Source organism: Oncorhynchus mykiss, chromosome 11 (genome assembly GCF_057628025.1).
Source record: "Oncorhynchus mykiss isolate SJ-2025 chromosome 11, ASM5762802v1, whole genome shotgun sequence".
Classification (NCBI taxonomy): domain Eukaryota; kingdom Metazoa; phylum Chordata; class Actinopteri; order Salmoniformes; family Salmonidae; genus Oncorhynchus; species Oncorhynchus mykiss.
Genome location: NC_143032.1, coordinates 86,777,786 through 86,797,500, shown reverse-complemented (window position 1 = coordinate 86,797,500; position 19,715 = coordinate 86,777,786). Strand labels below are relative to the sequence as shown.

General features: G+C 41.6%; 1 protein-coding gene across 1 annotated transcript in view; it reads right to left on the bottom strand.

Annotated features, from left to right (window-relative positions):
• LOC149979904 (uncharacterized) overlaps positions 1–16,113 on the bottom strand; it is a 42,781-nt gene extending 26,668 nt beyond the window's left edge. Inside the window, exons 1-2 of the mRNA XM_090189081.1 lie at positions 16,091–16,113; positions 13,260–13,675 (exon numbers count right to left, since the gene is read on the bottom strand). Of these exons, the coding sequence (XP_090045207.1) occupies positions 13,260–13,675; positions 16,091–16,113 (439 nt within the window). The remainder of the gene's footprint in view (positions 1–13,259; positions 13,676–16,090) is intronic.
• Positions 16,114–19,715: the final 3,602 nt, after the last annotated feature.

The following is a 19,715-nucleotide window of genomic DNA, read 5'->3' as shown; positions in this document are numbered from 1 at the left end:
TTGTCAGAGCGAACGAGGTATCAGCTATGTGTCAGAGCGAACGAGGTATCAGCTATGTGTCAGAAACAATGGGGTGTCAGCTATGTGTCAGAAACAATGGGGTGGAAGCTATGTGTCAGAAAGAATAGGATGTCAGTGTCAGCTTTGTGTCAGAAAGAATGAGGTGTCAGCTATTTGTCAGAGCGAACGAGGTATCAGCTATGTGTCAGAAACAATGGGGTGTCAGCTATGTGTCAGAAAGAATGTGGTGTCAGCTATATGTCAGAAAGAATTTGGTGTCAGCTATGTGTCAGAAAGAATGGGGTGTCAGCTATGTGTCAGATGTAATTGGGGTGTCAGTCATGTGTCAGAGAGAATGGGGTGTCAGCTTTGTGTCAGAAAGAATAGGGTGTCAATGATGGGTCAGAAAGAATGGTTTGTCAACGATGAGTCAGAAGTAATGGGGTGTCAGCTAGGTGTCAAAGAGAATGATGTTGTCAGCCATGTGTCAGAAAGAATGGGGTGTCAGCCATGTGTCAGATATAATGGGGTGTCAGCTATGTGTCAGAAAGAATGGGGTGTCAGCTATGTGTCAGAAACAATGGGGTGTCAGCTATGTGTCAGAAAGAATTTGGTGTCAGCTATGTGTCAGAAAGAATGGGGTGTCAGCGATTGAGTCAGAATGAATGGGGTGTCAGCTATGTGTCAGAAACAATGGGGTGTCAGCTATGTGTCAGAAATAATGGAGTGTCAGCTATGTGTCAGAAAGAATGTGGTGTCAGCTGTGTGTCAGAAAGAATGGGGTGTAAAGCTATGAGTCTGTATGAATGTGCACCTCAGTAGTAAATGTCAGTTGGCTTTCATAGCCGATCATTAAGAGTATCTCTACCGCTCCTGCTGTCTCTATAGAGTTGAAAACAGCAGGTCTGGGACAGGTAGCACATCCGGTGAACAGGTCAGAGTTCCATAGCCGCAGGCAGAACAGTTGAAACTGGAGCAGCAGCACGTCCAGGTGGATGGCAAGGAGTCATCAGGCAAGGAAGTCCTGAGGCATGGTCCAATGGCTCAGGTCCTCCGAGAGAAAGATAGAAAGAGAATTAGAGAGAGCATACTTAAATTCACACAGGACACCGGTTAAGACAGGAGAAATATTCCAGATATAACAGACTGACTCTAGCCCCCCAACACATAAACTACTGCAGCATAAATACTGGAGGCTGAGACAGGAGGGGTCGGGAGACACTTTGGCCCCATCCGATGATACCCCCGGACAGGGCCAAACAGGCAGGATATAACCCCACCCACTACGCCAAAGCACAGACCCCACACCACTAGAGGGATATCTTCAACCACCAACTTACCATCCTGAGACAAGGCCGAGTATAGCCCACAAAGATCTCTGCCACGGCACAACCCCAGGGGGGGGCGCTAACCCAGACAGGAAGATCACGTCAGTGACTCAACCCACTCAAGTTACGCACCCTTCCTAGGGACGGCATGGAAGAGCACCAGTAAGTCAGTGACTCAGCCCCTGTAATAGGGTTAGAGGCAGAGAATCCCAGAGGGGAACCGGCCAGGCAGAGACAGCAAGGGCGGTTCATTGCTCCAGTGCCTTTCCGTTCACCTTCACACTCCTGGGCCAGACTACACTCAATCATATGACCTACTGAAGAGATGAGTCTTCAGTAAAGACTTAAAGCTGTTTGCTTAGAAATTCTAGGGACAATTAGGAGGATTGTGTCTTGTGACCGTAGTGTACGTGTAGGTATGTATGGTAGGACCAAATCGGAAAGATAGGTAGGAGCAAGCCCATGTAATGCTTTGTAGGTTAGCAGTAAAACCTTGAAATCAACCCTTGCCTTAACAGGAAGCCAGTGTAGAGAGGCTAGCACTGGAGTAATATGATCAAATGTTTTGGTTCTAGACAAGATCCTAGCAGCCGTGTTTAGCGCGAACTGAAGTTTATTTAGTGCTTTATCCGGGTAGCCGGAAAGTAGAGCATTGCAGTAGTCTAACGTAGAAGTGACAAAAGCATGGATACATTTTTCTGCGTCATTTATGGACAGAAAGTGTCTGATTTTTACAATGTTATGCAGATGGGAGAAAGCTATCCTTGAAACAGTCTTGATATGTTCGTCAAAAGAGAGATCAGGGTCCAGAGTAACGCCGAGGTCCTTCACAGTTTTATTTGAGACGACTGTACAACCATCAAGATTAATTGTCAAATTCAACAGAAGATCTCTTTGTTTCTTGGGACCTAGAACAAGCATCTCTGCTTTGTCCGAGTTTAAAAGTATAACATTTACCGCAATCCACTTCCTTATGTCTGAAACACAGGCTTACTACAGGAAGGGCAATTTTGGGGCTTCACCATGTTTCATCGAAATGTACTGCTGTGTGTAATCCGAATAGCAGTGAAAGTTAACATTATGTTTCCGAATGACATCACCAAGAGATAAAATATATAGTGAAAACAATAGTGGTCCTAAAACGGAGCCTTGAGGAACACCGAAATTGACCGTTGATTTGTCAGAGGACAAACCATCCACAGAGACAAACTGATATCTTTCCGAGAAATAAGATCTAAACCAGGCCAGAACTTGTCTGTGTAGACCAATTTGGGTTTCCAATCTCTCCAAAAGATTGGGGTGATCGATGGTATCAACAGCAACACTAAGGTCTAGAAGCACGAGGACAGATGCAGAGCCTCGGTCTGACGCCATTAAAAGGTCCTTTACCACCTTCACAAGTGCAGTCGCAGTGCTATGATGGAGTCTAAAACCAGACTGAAGCGTTTCGTATACATTGTTTGTCTTCAGGAAGGCAGTGAGTTGCTGACCAACAGCTTTTTCGAGAGGAATTGGAGATTCGATATAGGCCGATAGTATTTTATATTTTCCCTGTCAATGTTTGACTTTTTCAAGAGAGGCTTTATTACTGCCACTTTTAGTGAGTTTGGTACACATCCGGTGGATAGAGAGCCGTTTATTATGTTCAACATAGGAGTGCCAAGCACAGGAAGCAGCTCTTTCTGGATCCAGTATGCAGCTTGAAGGTTAAGAGGCCATGGTTATTTTCATCAATGTGTCAAGAGATATAATACAAAAAAAATGGAGTGTCTCCCTTGATCCTAGGTCCTTGCAGAGTTGTGCAGACTCAGGACAACTGAGCTTTGGAGGAATATGCAGATTTAAAGAGGAGTCCATAATTTGCTTTGTAATGATCATGATATTTTCCTCAAAGAAGTTCAGGAATGTATTACTGCTGAAGTGAAAGCCATCCTCTCTTGGGGAATGCTGCTTTTTAGTTAGCTTTGCGACAGTATCAAAATTACATTTTGGATTGTTCTTATTTTCCTCAATTAAGTTGGAAAAATAGGATGATCGAGCAGCAGTGAGGGCTCTTCGATACTGCACAGTACTGTCTTTCCAAGCTAGTCGGAAGACTTCCAGTTTGGTGTGGCGCCATTTTCGTTCCAATTTTCTGGAAGGTGGCTTCAGAGCTCGGGTATGTTCTGTATACCAGGGAGCTAGTTTCTTATGACAAATGTTTTTTGTTTTTAGGGGTGCAACTGCATCTAGGGTAGAGCGTTGGACTAGTAACCAAAAGGTTGCAAAATTGAATCCCTGAGCTGACAAGGTAAAAAGTTGCAATACTTGCAGAGCCACCTTTAGCAGCAATTACAGCTGCAAGTCTCTTGGGGTATGTCTCTATAAGCTTGGCTGATCTAGCCACTGGGATGTTTGCCCATTCTTCAAGGCAAAACTGCTCTTTCCAGTTAAATGGGTTCTGCTTAAGTCATACCACAGATTCTCAACTGGATTGAGGTCTGGGTTTTGACTAGGCCATTCCAAGACATTTTAATGTTTCCCCTTCAAACCACTTGAGTGTTGCTTCAGCGGTATGCTTAGGGTCATTGTCCTGCTGGAAGGTGAACCTCCATCCCAGTCTCATCTCTGGAAGACTGAAACAGGTTTCCCTCAAGAATTTCCCTGTATTTAGCTCAATTCTGACCAGTTTCCTAGTCCCTGCCGATGAATGGTATTCTAGGGGTGATGGGAGGGGTTGGGTTTGCGCCAGACATAGCATTTTCCTTGATGGCCAAAAAGCTAAATTTTAGTCTCATCTGACCAGAGTATCTTCTTCCATATGCCTTTTGGCGAACACCAAACGTGTTTGCTTATCTTTTCTTTAAGCATTGGCTTTTTTTGGCCACTCTTACTTAAAGCCCAGCTCTGTAGAGTGTACGGCTTAAGGTGGTCCTATGGACAGATACTCCAATCTCTGCCGTGGAGCTTTGTGGCTCCTTCAGGGTTATCTTTGGTCTCTTTGTTGCCTCTCTGATTAATGCCCTCCTAGCCTGGTCGTGAGCTTTGGTGGGCGGCCCTCTTTTGGCAGTTTTGTTGTGGTGCCATATTCTTCCCTTTTTTTAAAAATGGATTTAATGGTACCCCATGGGATGTTCAGTTTTGGATGATTTTTTTATACCAATCGTTGTACTTCTTTGCAAGGCCTCCCTATTCTTTGTGGTTGAATCTGTGCTTGAAATTCAGTACTTGATTGAAGGACCATATAGATAATTGTATGTGTGGGATACAGAGAAGTCATGTTAACCACTATTACAACAGAATAAGTCCATGCAATTTATTATGTGACTTGTTAAGCACATTTTTACTCCTGAACTTATTTGGGCTTGCAATAACAAAGGGCTTAAATCAGCCTTTCCCAAATGTGGTCCTCAGGACTCCAAGGGGATCACCTTTTTCTTTTTTTTACCTTAACACAGTTGATCCAAATGATCAATGCTTGATGATGAGTTGATTATTTGAATCAGCTGTATAGTGCTAGGACAATTATTTTCTAAACATTTAAGTCAAGTAAAGGAGTGTGAACACCTTCTGAAGGCACTGTTGTCACGGTCTTCCTCCTCTTCATCTGAAGAGGAGAGGCGAGAAGGATCGGAGGACCAATATGCGGCGTGGTATGTGTTCATAGATGTGTTCATAGTGAATTTTAATAAAGAGAACACTGAACACTATACAAAAGAGTAACACAAAACAATAAACCAAATTCGACCGTGAAGCTACAAATGAGACCTGTGCTGAACACAAGCCACTAACATAGACAATCACCCACAAACAAACAGTGCAACCCAGGCTACCTAAGTATGATTCTCAATCAGAGACAACTAACGACACCTGCCTCTGATTGAGAAACATACTAGGCCGAAAACATAGAAATCCCCAAATCATAGAAAATCAAACATAGACTGCCCACCCAACTCACGCCCTGTGCCGTGAAAAAGTATTAGCTTATTTTTGATACTGAATGTTATCAGATCTTAATATTAGATGAAGGGAACCCGAGTGAACAAATTACACAACAATGACATATTTACTGTATTAATTTCATAAACAAAGTTATGCAACATCAATGCCCCTGTGTGAAAAAGTAATTAACTGGTTGTGACATCTTTAGCTACAATGAATGCAACCACATGTTTCAAACAGGGGAAATGAAAAAAAATAATTGTTAATTAAATCCCCAAAATAATGATCAATTGTTTTTGTTATTTGTAAAGTCAGGTTCCATTTATCTAATATCTAAATCAGAAATGTGGCAAGTACTTTTTCACAGCACTTAATTTCTCAAACATATAGACTACTATCTTTGATTTGACACCCAATTTGACATGATCATATGAACTTTACCATGTTGGTGATCATGGGTTATTTACAAGCATTTCGCTACACTCGCATTAACATCTGCTAACCATGTGTATGTGACAAATCCTTTTTTTTGATTTGATTTGATGTTGGTGCTCATGAGTCCTTTACATGTTGGTGCTCATGAGTCCTTTAACATGTTGGTGCTCATGAGTCCTTTAACATGTTGGTGCTCATGAGTCCTTTAACATGTTGGTGCTCATGAGTCCTTTAACATATTGGTGCTCATGAGTCCTTTAACATGTTGGTGCTCATGAGTCCTTTACATGTTGGTGCTCATGAGTCCTTTACATGTTGGTGCTCATGAGTCCTTTAACATGTTGGTGCTCATGAGTCCTTTAACATGTTGGTGCTCATGGGTCCTTTACATATTGGTGCTCATGAGTCCTTTACATGTTGGTGCTCATGAGTCCTTTAACATGTTGGTGCTCATGGGTCCTTTACATGTTGGTGCTCATGGGTCCTTTACATGTTGGTGCTCATGAGTCCTTTACATGTTGGTGCTCATGAGTCCTTTACATGTTGGTGCTCATGAGTCCTTTAACATGTTGGTGCTCATGAGTCCTTTAACATGTTGGTGCTCATGGGTTATTTAACATGTTGGTGCTCATGAGTCCTTTAACATGTTGGTGCTCATGGGTCCTTTAACATGTTGGTGCTCATGAGTCCTTTAACATGTTGGTGCTCATGAGTCCTTTACATGTTGGTGCTCATGAGTCCTTTAACATGTTGGTGCTCATGAGTCCTTTACATATTGGTGCTCATGGGTCTTTAACATGTTGGTGCTCATGAGTCCTTTAACATGTTGGTGCTCATGGGTCCTTTACATATTGGTGCTCATGAGTCCTTTAACATGTTGGTGCTCATGAGTCCTTTAACATGTTGGTGCTCATGAGTCCTTTAACATGTTGGTGCTCATGGGTCCTTTACATGTTGGTGCTCATGAGTCCTTTACATGTTGGTGCTCATGAGTCCTTTAACATGTTGGTGCTCATGAGTCCTTTAACATGTTGGTGCTCATGGGTCCTTTACATATTGGTGCTCATGAGTCCTTTAATATGTTGGAGATCATGGGTTATTTAACATGTTGGTGCTCATGAGTCCTTTAACATGTTGGTGCTCATGGGTCCTTTACATATTGGTGCTCATGAGTCCTTTACATGTTGGTGCTCATGAGTCATTTAACATATTGGTGCTCATGAGTCCTTTAACATGTTGGTGCTCATGGGTCCTTTACATATTGGTGCTCATGAGTCCTTTACATGTTGGTGCTCATGGGTCCTTTATATGTTGGTGCTCATGGGTCCTTTACATGTTGGTGCTCATGAGTCCTTTAACATATTGGTGCTCATGAGTCCTTTAACATATTGGTGCTCATGAGTCCTTTAACATGTTGGTGCTCATGAGTCCTTTACATGTTGGTGCTCATGGGTCCTTTACATGTTGGTGCTCATGGGTCCTTTACATGTTGGTGCTCATGAGTCCTTTAACATGTTGGTGCTCATGGGTCCTTTACATATTGGTGCTCATGAGTCCTTTACATGTTGGTGCTCATGAGTCCTTTAACATGTTGGTGCTCATGGGTCCTTTACATGTTGGTGCTCATGGGTCCTTTACATGTTGGTGCTCATGAGTCCTTTACATGTTGGTGCTCATGAGTTCTTTACATGTTGGTGCTCATGGGTCCTTTACATGTTGGTGCTCATGAGTTCTTTACATGTTGGTGCTCATGAGTCCTTTACATGTTGGTGCTCATGAGTTCTTTACATGTTGGTGCTCATGAGTCCTTTAACATGTTGGTGCTCATGAGTCCTTTACATGTTGGTGCTCATGAGTCCTTTAACATGTTGGTGCTCATGGGTCCTTTACATGTTGGTGCTCATGAGTCCTTTAACATGTTGGTGCTCATGGGTCCTTTACATGTTGGTGCTCATGAGTCCTTTAACATGTTGGTGCTCATGGGTCCTTTACATGTTGGTGCTCATGGGTCCTTTGCATGTTGGTGCTCATGGGTCCTTTACATGTTGGTTCTCATGGGTCCTTTACATATTGGGGCTCATGGGTCCTTTTACATGTTGGTGCTCATGAGTCCTTTACATGTTGTTGCTCATGGGTTTTGTAACATGTTGGTGCTCAAGGGTCCTTTACATGTTGGTGCTCATGAGTCCTTTACATGTTGGTGCTCATGGGTCCTTTACATGTTGGTTCTCATGGGTCCTTTACATATTGGGGCTCATGGGTCCTTTACATTTTGGTGCTCATGGATCCTTTACATGTTGGTGCTCATGAGTCCTTTACATGTTGGGGCTCATGAGTCCTTTACATGTTGGTGCTCATGAGTTCTTTACATGTTGGTGCTCATGGGTTATTTAACATGTTGGTGCTCATGAGTCCTTTACATGTTGGTGCTCATGGGTTATTTAACATGTTGGGGCTCATGGGTCCTTTACATGTTGGTGCTCATGAGTCCTTTACATGTTGGTGCTCATGAGTCCTTTACATGTTGGTGCTCATGGGTTATTTAACATGTTGGGGCTCATGGGTCCTTTACATGTTGGTGCTCATGAGTCCTTTACATGTTGGTGCTCATGAGTCCTTTACATGTTGGTGCTCATGAGTTCTTTACATGTTGGTGCTCATGGGTCCTTTACATGTTGGTGCTCATGGGTCCTTTACATGTTGGTGCTCATGAGTCCTTTACATGTTGGTTGCTCATGGGTCCTTTACATGTTGGTGCTCATGGGTCCTTTACATGTTGGTGCTCATGGGTCCTTTAACATGTTGGTGCTCATGGGTCCTTTACATGTTGGTGCTCATGAGTCCTTTACATGTTGGTGCTCATGGGTCCTTTACATGTTGGTGCTCATGGGTCCTTTACATGTTGGTGCTCATGGGTCCTTTAACATGTTGGTGCTCATGGGTCCTTTACATGTTGGTGCTCATGAGTCCTTTACATGTTGGTGCTCATGGGTCCTTTACATGTTGGTGCTCATGGGTTCTTTAACATGTTGGTGCTCATGGGTCCTTTAACATGTTGGTGCTCATGGGTCCTTTACATGTTGGTGCTCATGGGTTCTTTAACATGTTGGTGCTCATGGGTCCTTTACATGCTGGTGCTCATGGGTTCTTTAACCTCTCTGAACCTCCCATACCGGATCCAGGATAATTGTCATCAGCAACGCTGAATAGCATAGCGCCACAGTCAAATAATATTACTAGAAAATATTCATATTCATGAAATCACAAGTGCAATATTGCAAAATACAGTTTAGCCTTTTGTTAATCCACCTTTCGTCTCAGATTTTGAAATTATGCTTTACAGCGAAAGCAATACAAGCATTTGTGTAAGTTTATCGATCGCTCGACAAAACAATAAGTACACTTAGCATCAGGTAACTTGTTCACGGAAATCAGAAAAGCAAATCAAATTAACCTTTGATGATCTTCGGAAGTTTTCACTCACGAGACTCCCAGTTAGACAAAAAATGTTCCTTTTGTTCCATAAAGATATTTTTTATTTCTAAATACCTCCGTTAGTTTGGTGAGTTATGCCCAGGAATCCACCGGAAAGAGCGGTCACGACAACGCAGACAAAAATTCCAAATTATATCCAATGTCCACATAAACATGTCAAATGTTTTTTATAATCAATCCTCTAGATGTTTTTCAAATATCTATTCGATAATATATCAACCTGGACAGTTGGTTTTTCACTAGGACCGGGAGTAATAATGGCCGCCTTTCTCTTTTGCGCACAATTCACTCTGAGAGCCCACACTTATCCACTTATGCAATGTGGTCGTTCACGCTCATTCTTCTTCTTCAAAAAAGCCTGAAACTATGTCTGAAGACTGTTGACACCTTGAGGAAGCGATAGGAAAAGGAATCTGGTTGATATCCCTTTAAATGGAGCAATGGGAGGCTATGGAACATTGAATTTTCAAAATAGAAGCCACTTCCTGGCTTGATTTTTCTCAGGGTTTCGCCTGCAATATCAGTTCTGTTATACTCACAGACAATATGTTGACAGTTTTGGAAACTATAGAGTGTTTTCTATCCTAATCTGTCAATTATATGCATATTCTAGCATCTGTTCCTGAGAAATAGGCCATTTACTTTGGGAACGTTATTTTTCCAAACATAAAAATAGTGCCCCCTAGCTTCAAGAGGTTTAAAGAACACCCTCTGTTTTCTGTTAGACAGGTTACCGATATCACATAGATTATCAAGCATTTCACACATATTATCCAGACACTGACTGGTAGCACTTGGTGGCCTATAGCAACTTCCCACAAGAATAGGCATTACATGAGCCAGGTGAACCTTTAGCCATATTAATTCAACAGCATTTGACATGAGATGCTCTTCACAGGAATATGACTCTGAATATTAACAGCATTACCTCCCCCATTGGCATTCCCGTCTCTTCTGTAGATGTTATAACCATGTATTGCTACCACTATCATGAAAGGCATTATTTAAATGAGTTTCAGAGATAGCCAGTATATGAATGTTATGTGTTGCTATCAAGTTATCGATTTCCTGAACCTCGTTTCTTAGGCTACATATGTTAATATGGGCAATTTTTTGGTGCTTTTACAGGTTGATTGATTGTTTTCTTTCTTTAAAGAGAGGCTTATCAGAAGTAGACATGATAGTGATATTTATATCTGAGCTGATTGTGCAGGGTGAACTGCTTACAGTGGTTGTCGTACAAGGGCAAGCTGTCTCAGTACTAACAGTATAGGCTGAACTGCTTACAGTGGTCGTCGTACTAGGGCAAACTGTCTCAGTGCTAACAGTATAGGTTGAACTGCTTACAGTGGTCGTCGTACTAGGGCAAACTGTCTCAGTACTAACAGTATAGGCTGAACTGCTTACAGTGGTCGTCGTACTTGGGCAAGCTGTCTCAGTGCTAACAGCATAACTCTGGTTCATAGGCACATGATTACTGCTGACAATATGGGTAGGCTCTGAGTTTGATAGACTATGATGTTGATAGACTATGATGTTTATAGGCTATGATGTTGATAGACTATGATGTTTATAGGCTATGATGTTGATAGACTATGATGTTGATAGACTATGATGTTGATAGGCTATGATGTTGATAGACTATGATGTTGATAGACTATGATGTTGATAGACTATGATGTTGATAGACTATGATGTTGATAGACTATGATGTTGATAGACTATGATGTTGATAGACTATGATGTTGATAGACTATGATGTTGATAGACTATGATGTTGATAGGCTATGATGTTGATAGACTATGATGTTGATAGACTATGATGTTGATAGACTATGATGTTGATAGACTATAATGTGTATGGGCTATGATGTTGATAGACTATGATGTTGATAGACTATGATGTTGATAGACTATGATGTTGATAGGCTATGATGTTGATAGGCTATGATGTTGATAGGCTATGATGTTGATAGGCTATGATGTTGATAGGCTATGAAGTTGATAGGCTATGATGTTGATAGACTATGATGTTGATAGGCTATGATGTTGATAGGCTATGATGTTGATAGGCTATGATGTTGATAGGCTATGATGTTGATAGGCTATGATGTTGATAGGCTATGATGTTGATAGGCTATGATGTTGATAGGCTATGATGTTGATAGGCTATGATGTTGATAGGCTATGATGTTGATAGGCTATGATGTTGATAGGCTATGATGTTGATAGACTATGATGTTGATAGACTATGATGTTGATAGACTATGATGTTGATAGGCTATGATGTTGATAGGCTATGATGTTGATAGGCTATGATGTTGATAGGCTATGATGTTGATAGACTATGATGTGTATGGGCTATGATGTTGATAGACTATGATGTGTATGGGCTATGATGTTGATAGGCTATGATGTTGATAGACTATGATGTTGATAGACTATGATGTTGATAGACTATGATGTGTATGGGCTATGATGTTGATAGACTATGATGTTGATAGACTATGATGTTGATAGACTATGATGTGTATGGGCTATGATGTTGATAGACTATGATGTTGATAGACTATGATGTGTATGGGCTATGATGTTGATAGACTATGATGTTGATAGGCTATGATGTTGATAGACTATGATGTTGATAGACTATGATGTTGATAGGCTATGATGTTGATAGACTATGATGTTGATAGACTATGATGTGTATGGGCTATGATGTTGATAGGCTATGATGTTGATAGACTATGATGTTGATAGACTATGATGTTGATAGACTATGATGTGTATGGGCTATGATGTTGATAGACTATGATGTTGATAGACTATGATGTTGATAGACTATGATGTTGATAGACTATGATGTTGATAGACTATGATGTGTATGGGCTATGATGTTGATAGACTATGATGTTGATAGACTATGATGTGTATGGGCTATGATGTTGATAGTCTATGATGTTGATAGACTATGATGTTGATAGACTATGATGTTGATAGACTATGATGTGTATGGGCTATGATGTTGATAGGCTATGATGTTGATAGACTATGATGTTGATAGACTATGATGTTGATAGACTATGATGTGTATGGGCTATGATGTTGATAGACTATGATGTTGACAAGCTATAATGTTTCACTCAATACTGCAGCCTGCCCATACTGTCTAGGCTACCGGTCTATTTACTTTCAAGCATGGTTGGCTATTGAATGAGCCATGGATAAATGGTAGGATTATTGGCTATTGAATGAGCCATGGATAAGTGGTAGCACGGTTGGCTATTGAATGAGCCATGGATAAATGGTAGCACGGTTGGCTATTGAATGAGCCATGGATAAATGGTAGCACGGTTGGCTATTGAGTGAGTGATGGATAAATGGTAGCATGGTTGGCTATTGAATGAGCCATGGATAAATGGTAGCACGGTTGGCTATTGAATGAGCCATGGTTAAATGGTAGCACGGTTGGCTATTGAATGAGCCATGGATAAATGGTAGCGTAATATTTGTTGTGTAGCAGAAATACAGCAGTCTTGTCAGAAAATATTATTATGATTTAGTCCCATAAAAGGCAAGGAAACATGCTGCTATGCGATCTCCAACGGTAAATATATATGTTTTATCATTAGCCTACATTTCAATGTTTTTATTAACGTACCAATATTATAATTCCCATGGATCAGACACCTACATTTCCCCCAAAATAACAATGTTTGCTTGAAATAGAATTCTTCAACCACTAGAAGTTGTGCTTACGCATGGTCTGAGATTTGCGTGGAGATACGCACAATTCTCTCAAGTTCAAATTGAATAAATACCAACCTTTCCGGGAAAAGAGGAGCATGCGAGATGAAGTCTTTGTGTTAATACACTTTTGATAAATGAGGCTTGTCCTAAACTTGTCCTAAACAACGTAAAGTGAAGAGGGGATGAGACCTGGGGGTTGAGCTGCTGGTTTTCTGGGTTGTTGTAGAGCTGGGGGTTGAGTTGCTGGTTTACTGTGTTGTTGTAGGGCTGGGGGTTGAGTTGCTGGTTTACTGGGTTGTTGTAGGGCTGGGGGTTGAGTTGCTGGTTTACTGTGTTGTTGTAGGGCTGGGGGTTGAGTTGCTGGTTTACTGGGTTGTTGTAGGGCTGGGGGTTGAGTTGCTGGTTTACTGTGTTGTTGTAGGGCTGGGGGTTGAGTTGCTGGTTTACTGTGTTGTTGTAGAGCTGGGGGTTGAGCTGCTGGTTTACTGTGTTGTTGTAGGGCTGGGGGTTGAGTTGCTGGTTTACTGTGTTGTTGTAGGGCTGGGGGTTGAGTTGCTGGTTTACTGGGTTGTTGTAGACCTGGGGGTTGAGCTGCTGGTTTACTGGGTTGTTGTAGAGCTGGGGGTTGAGCTGCTGGTTTACTGTGTTGTTGTAGGGCTGGGGGTTGAGTTGCTGGTTTACTGTGTTGTTGTAGGGCTGGGGGTTGAGTTGCTGCTTTACTGTGTTGTTGTAGGGCTGGGGTTGAGCTGCTGGTTTACTGTGTTGTTGTAGGGCTGGGGGTTGAGCTTCTGGTTTACTGTGTTGTTGTAGGGCTGGGGGGGTTGCAGGGAGGCATTTAGACCAGACAAACTAGAGTTTTGCTGTGAATGTATGGCATCCTATTGACACCAGTCTTGCAGTCCTTATGTGGATTTTACTGGACGAGAGCTTCAAGAGGGTACAACAAAGCTTATTCCCACTCAGGAAAAAAATATTTTGAATGAGTCCTCAGCTCCTCGAAGTTCTACAGCTGCACCATCGAGAGCATCACTACAGAGGGTAGTGCAGACGGCCCAGTACATCCCAGGGGCCAAGCGTCCTGCCATCCAGGACCTCTACACCAGGTGGTGTCAGAGGAAGGCCCTACAAATTGTCATAGACTCCAGCCACCCTAGTCATAGACTGTTATCTCTGCTACCGCACGGCAAGCGGCACCAGCGCACCAAGTCTAGGTCCAAAAGGCTCCTTAACAGCTTCTACGCCCAAGACATAATACTGCTAAACAGTTAATCAATCAATCAAATGTATTTATAAAGCCCTTTTTACATCAGCAGATGTCACAATGTGCTAAACAGAAACCTAGCCTTTTTTTTGAGCTTGTAAGTAAGCATTTCACAATAAAAAATACACTGGTTGTATTCAACTCATGTGACAGATACAATTGTATTTGATTTGATTTGATTTGATCTCCTAGAGCTCTGAACTCTGGCCACGCCCCACTCCCAGTGTACATCAACTGGCCTACATTACATTACTACATTACACACCATGGGAGCATCAACAAGTACTTGCCGTTTTTCTATGTATTTTCATTATTTCATTAGTTTTTCTTCACCTTTGAATACTTGGTACCATTTTAAAAGAGACATTATCTGAAATAAATTATTCCAGAATCAACTCTTTGTATGAACCAGGTTGCAAGATTGTAAAAAGTATCTAATTATATACCGGAAGTTATAATTGTTTATGGTGTTCTTAGCAAACAGAGTTGGCGTAGTATCAGCTACACTTATTCTGATATAGTATGACTCTATTGTTAGCAGTGGAAGTTAGATTGGCATTTATTGTCCAATAAATACCCCTATTGCACAATTCAATCCATAGCATTACATATCAGCTTTATAACGCGATTGACAATTAAAGGCAATGTTCCCATAGTCACAGAGACTGTATTCATTGTAAAAGCTGCACTTGTTGGCTCAATTGGAAATTACCTTTAAATGTTAACCACACTGCAATGAAGGTATTCTGCGCTACGGATTGAATTGAGCCCTAAGAAACTTCAACGATTTGTCTGAAACAACATGGAAAAAATTACTTTATTTTTGGCGTCAAATACACTTTGACAGACGATGTGTCATGACATTCAACACTCCAGATTTGCGAATGACTCTTCAGTCCTTACAGTTTGTTTTGCCAACCTGTTCCTTAATAAATTACGACAGGACTTTTTAACAACAACTCTTTTGACTTCATCTACCGAATGACATCATTTCAGGAACAGCAGAGACAAACTGACGGCCAGTTGGTTACCTTAGGTGTGTGTTTGTGCTAGCGCATATGCTGTCATGGGAGAGTCGGGGCCGGCTCTAGCCTTTACGGTGCCCTAAGGACGATTTGGTTTGGGGGGCCCCCCACCTCCCGGGCAAAACATTTTAGTGGCCCCCCTCTTGACGATGGACAGTGAAATGTAAGTTAATTTCCAGCAATTCTACACATCTTGTAATGGCTAATGCCTTGTTAAAGGTCCATTTTTATCTCAATATCAAATCATTTCTCGGTAACCATTAAGTACCTTACTGTGATTGTTTTCAGTTAAAATGGTCAGCACTTAACAAAATGAGCTTCTTAGCAAAGAGCAATTTCTGCTAGGAATCTCTGGGAGTGGCCTAAATTGGGAGGGGCAAACTGAAAATGAGCTGTTATTAGCAGAGAGTTATGGAACTCTTTCTTATTGGTGAAGACAACAGTTAGGCCAAAACTCCATCCCACCAAAAACTGGCTGAAATTTCAGAAGGTCTATTTAAACAGCTCTTACACTAAAATCACATTTATTTTCACAGTATTACTCCAACCTCATAGTGGACCACAATAAACACAGGAAAATCACATTTGTTTTTCTGTACTAGGCCTTTTAATATGACGTCTGAGTGAGAATGACTAACACAAATCAATGGGTGACCCCTGGAGGTCAGGGCCCCTGGGCACGTACCAAGAATGCCCGCTCAGTAGTCAGCCATGATTACTACAAGTTTAGAAAGCCGGCTAGACTAACTACCGATCTAAAAAGTGTTAGCTGACATGTCTCTTTGAGGGACTGTCAGTGACAAGACAAGACAAGAGAAACTGCTGATACACAACCACTTGTTTAAACGTCTCCTGTTGTTTTCTACTATTCTTACTGAGACCCCGACCCCGACCGCATATTATAATGTTTTGGATGGAGGGCCCCCTAGCGGCCGTTTATGTCCCTTATTCCTGGAACCGGCCTTGAGGTGACTGAATCCAGTCAACCATTCTCTCCTCTCTCACCCCACATCTGTCAGCCTCACCTCGTAACGACCAGGTTATCGTCTCCTAATTGACAGCATAAATATTAACCTGTCAGGCAGCGTCGGCTCGCGACACGTCCTGGCAGGAGGGACTGACTGGTCGAGGAGACGGAACGGAGTGTAGGGAAAAGAACATTCCTTTCTCTCCCTCAATCATCCCATCAGTCCAGTCGTTGGGGGAAAAGTGAACTCACGGGAAAGCTAACTTAAGTAAATGTGATGATCTATCCGTCTGTCTATTTATTTCTCAATCTCTCTCTCACTCTCTGTCATCCCAGTTTTTCTCTAGCTGTTTAAGCTCAATCACAACTAGAGGTTTCCCAGTCTGAGATCTATTTGTAGTATGTGTTTTGCCCTCTCCAACAGCTAAATAATTTAAAGCAGCAAACAGAGGAGATTGGACTTATGTCTCTCACTGAGAAACTGAAGCAGCTCTCTCTCTCTCTCTCTCTTGGTCTTTGACAAAGAATCAACTACAGGGAAAGCAAACTCCTCCACTCACTCCTTCTCGCCTCTATTTCTCCACTTTTCTCCTGGTCTCCTCTACTCATCCAGTCAAACTCCTCTCATTCTCCGTTCCTCTCTGCTTTGCTGAACTTTCAGCTGCTCTTTGTTTTGTGAATGACTGTTGAAAACAGAGGGCATTCTCTGCCTGCCTGCCTCTCAGGAGCCCTTTCTCTACCTCTGTTATGAGAAGACAGAGAGAGGTTATCCTTTCTCTACCTCTGTTATGAGAAGACAAAGAGAGGTTATCCTTTCCCTACCTCTGTTATGAGAAGACAGAGAGAGGTTATCCTTTCTCTACCTCTGTTATGAGAAAACAAAGAGATTTTATCCTTTCTCTAACTCTGTTATGAGAAGACAAAGAGAGGTTATCCTTTCTCTAGCTCTGTTATGAGAGTTTATCCTTTCTCTAGCTCTGTTATGAGAAGACAGAGAGAGGTTATCCTTTCCCTACCTCTGTTAAGAGAGTTTATCCTTTCTCTAGCTCTGTTATGAGAAGACAAAGAGAGGTTATCCTATCTCTAGCTCTGTTATGAGAAGACAGAGAGAGGTTATCCTTTCCCTACCTCTGTTATGAGAGGACAAAGAGAGGTTATCCTTTCTCTAGCTCTGTTATGAGAGGACAAAGAGAGGTTATCCTATCTCTAGCTCTGTTATGAGAAGACAGAGAGAGGTTATCCTTTCCCTACCTCTGTTATGAGAGGACAAAGAGAGGTTATCCTTTCTTTAGCTCTGTTATGAGAAGACAAAGAGAGGTTATCCTTTCTCTAGCTCTGTTATGAGAGGACAAAGAGAGGTTATTCTTTCTCTACCTCTGTTATGAGAAGACAAAGAGAGGTTATCCTTTCTCTACCTCTGTTATGAGAAAACAAAGAGATATTATCCTTTCTCTAACTCTGTTATGAGAAGACAAAGAGAGGTTACCCTTTCTCTACCTCTGTTATGAGAAGACAAAGAGAGGTTATCCTTTCTCTACCTCTGTTATGAGAAGACAGAGAGAGGTTACCCTTTCTCTGCCTGTTATGAGAAGACAGAGAGAGGTTATCCTTTCCCTACCTCTGTTATGAGAAGACAAAGAGAGGTTATCCTTTCTCTAGCTCTGTTATGAGAAGACAAAGAGAGGTTATCCTTTCTCTGCCTCTGTTATGAGAGGACAAAGAGAGGTTATCCTTTCTCTGCCTCTGTTATGAGAGGACAAAGAGAGGTTATCCTTTCTCTACCTCTGTTATGAGAAGACAAAGAGAGGTTATCCTTTCTCTAGCTCTGTTATGAGAGGACAAAGGGAGGTTATCCTTTCTTTAGCTCTGTTATGAGAAGACAAAGAGAGGTTATCCTTTCTCTAGCTCTGTTATGAGAAATCAAAGATAGGTTATTCTTTCTCTACCTCTGTTATGAGAAAACAAAGAGAGGTTATCCTTTCTCTACCTCTGTTATGAGAAAACAAAGAGAGGTTATCCTTTCTCTAGCTCTGTTATGAGAGGACAAAGAGAGGTTATCCTTGCTCTAGCTCTGTTATGAGAAGACAAAGGGAGGTTATCCTTTCTCTACCTCTGTTATGAGAAGACAGAGAGAGGTTATCCTTTCTCTAGCTCTGTTATGAGAAATCAAAGAGAGGTTATCCTTTCTCTGCCTCTGTTATTAGAAGACAAAGAGAGGTTATCTTGTATCTAGCTCTGTTTTGAGAAGACAAAGAGAGGTTATCCTTTCTCTAGCTCTGTTATGAGAAATCAAAGAGAGGTTATCCTTTCTCTAGCTCTTTTATGAGAAGACAAAGAGAGGTTATCTTTTATCTAGCTCTGTTTTGAGAAGACAAAGAGAGGTTATCCTTTCTCTGCCTCTGTTATGAGAGGACAAAGAGAGGTTATCCTTTCTCTAGCTCTGTTATGAGAAGACAAAGAGAGGTTATCCTTTCTCTAGCTCTGTTATGAGAAATCAAAGAGAGATTACCCTTTCTCTACCTCTGTTATGAGAAAACAAAGAGAGGTTATCCTTTCTCTACCTCTTATGAGAAAACAAAGAGAGGTTATCCTTTCTCTACCTCTGTTATGAGAAGACAGAGAGAGGTTATCCTTTCTCTAGCTCTGTTATGAGAAATCAAAGAGAGGTTATCCTTTCTCTACCTCTGTTATGAGAAAACAAAGAGAGGTTATCCTTTCTCTAGCTCTGTTATGAGAAGACAAAGAGAGAATATCCTTTCTCTACCTCTGTTATGAGAACACAGAGAGAGGTTATCCCCGTGCCTTAATCATTTCTACAAATCAAATCAGAATGTGGTTTGAGGAGCTTGTTGATCCATCAGCGCTGGGCTTTGAGAGGTGATAATAGTTGATGAGGTGGTTTAACAGTAATAACGGGACTAAATAAACTGAGATGAGAAGACTGAGATACACTCAAATAAAGGCTTCGCTGTTTGATGAAAGGAAGAGGAAACGGTTAGCGTTAGGAACCGTAGAAGAGGACATTGTTATTCTTCTATTAGGGTTATGCACTATACAGGTTACATTAGTCCTTACAGTTGAAGTCTGAAGTTTACATACACTCAGGTTGGAGTCATTAAAACTCGTTTTTCAACCACACATTTCTTGTTAACAAACTACAGTTTTGGCAAGTCTGTTAAGTCATCTACTTTATGCATGACACAAGTAATTTTTCCAACAATTGTTTACAGACAGATTATTTCACTTATAATTCACTGTATCACAATTCCAGTGGGTCAGAAGTTAACATACACTAAGTTGACTGTGCCTTTAAACAGCTTGGAAAATTCCAGAAAATTATGTCATGGCTTCTGACCTGATGCTGGGAAGGAGATTCATTCAGTTAGCTGGAGCCTTGACCTGATGCTGGGAAGGCGGTTCATTCAGTTAGCTGGAGCCTTGACCTGATGCTGGGAAGGCGGTTCATTCAGTTAGCTGGAGCCTTGACCTGATGCTGGGAAGGCGGTTCATTCAGTTAGCTGGAGCCTTGACCT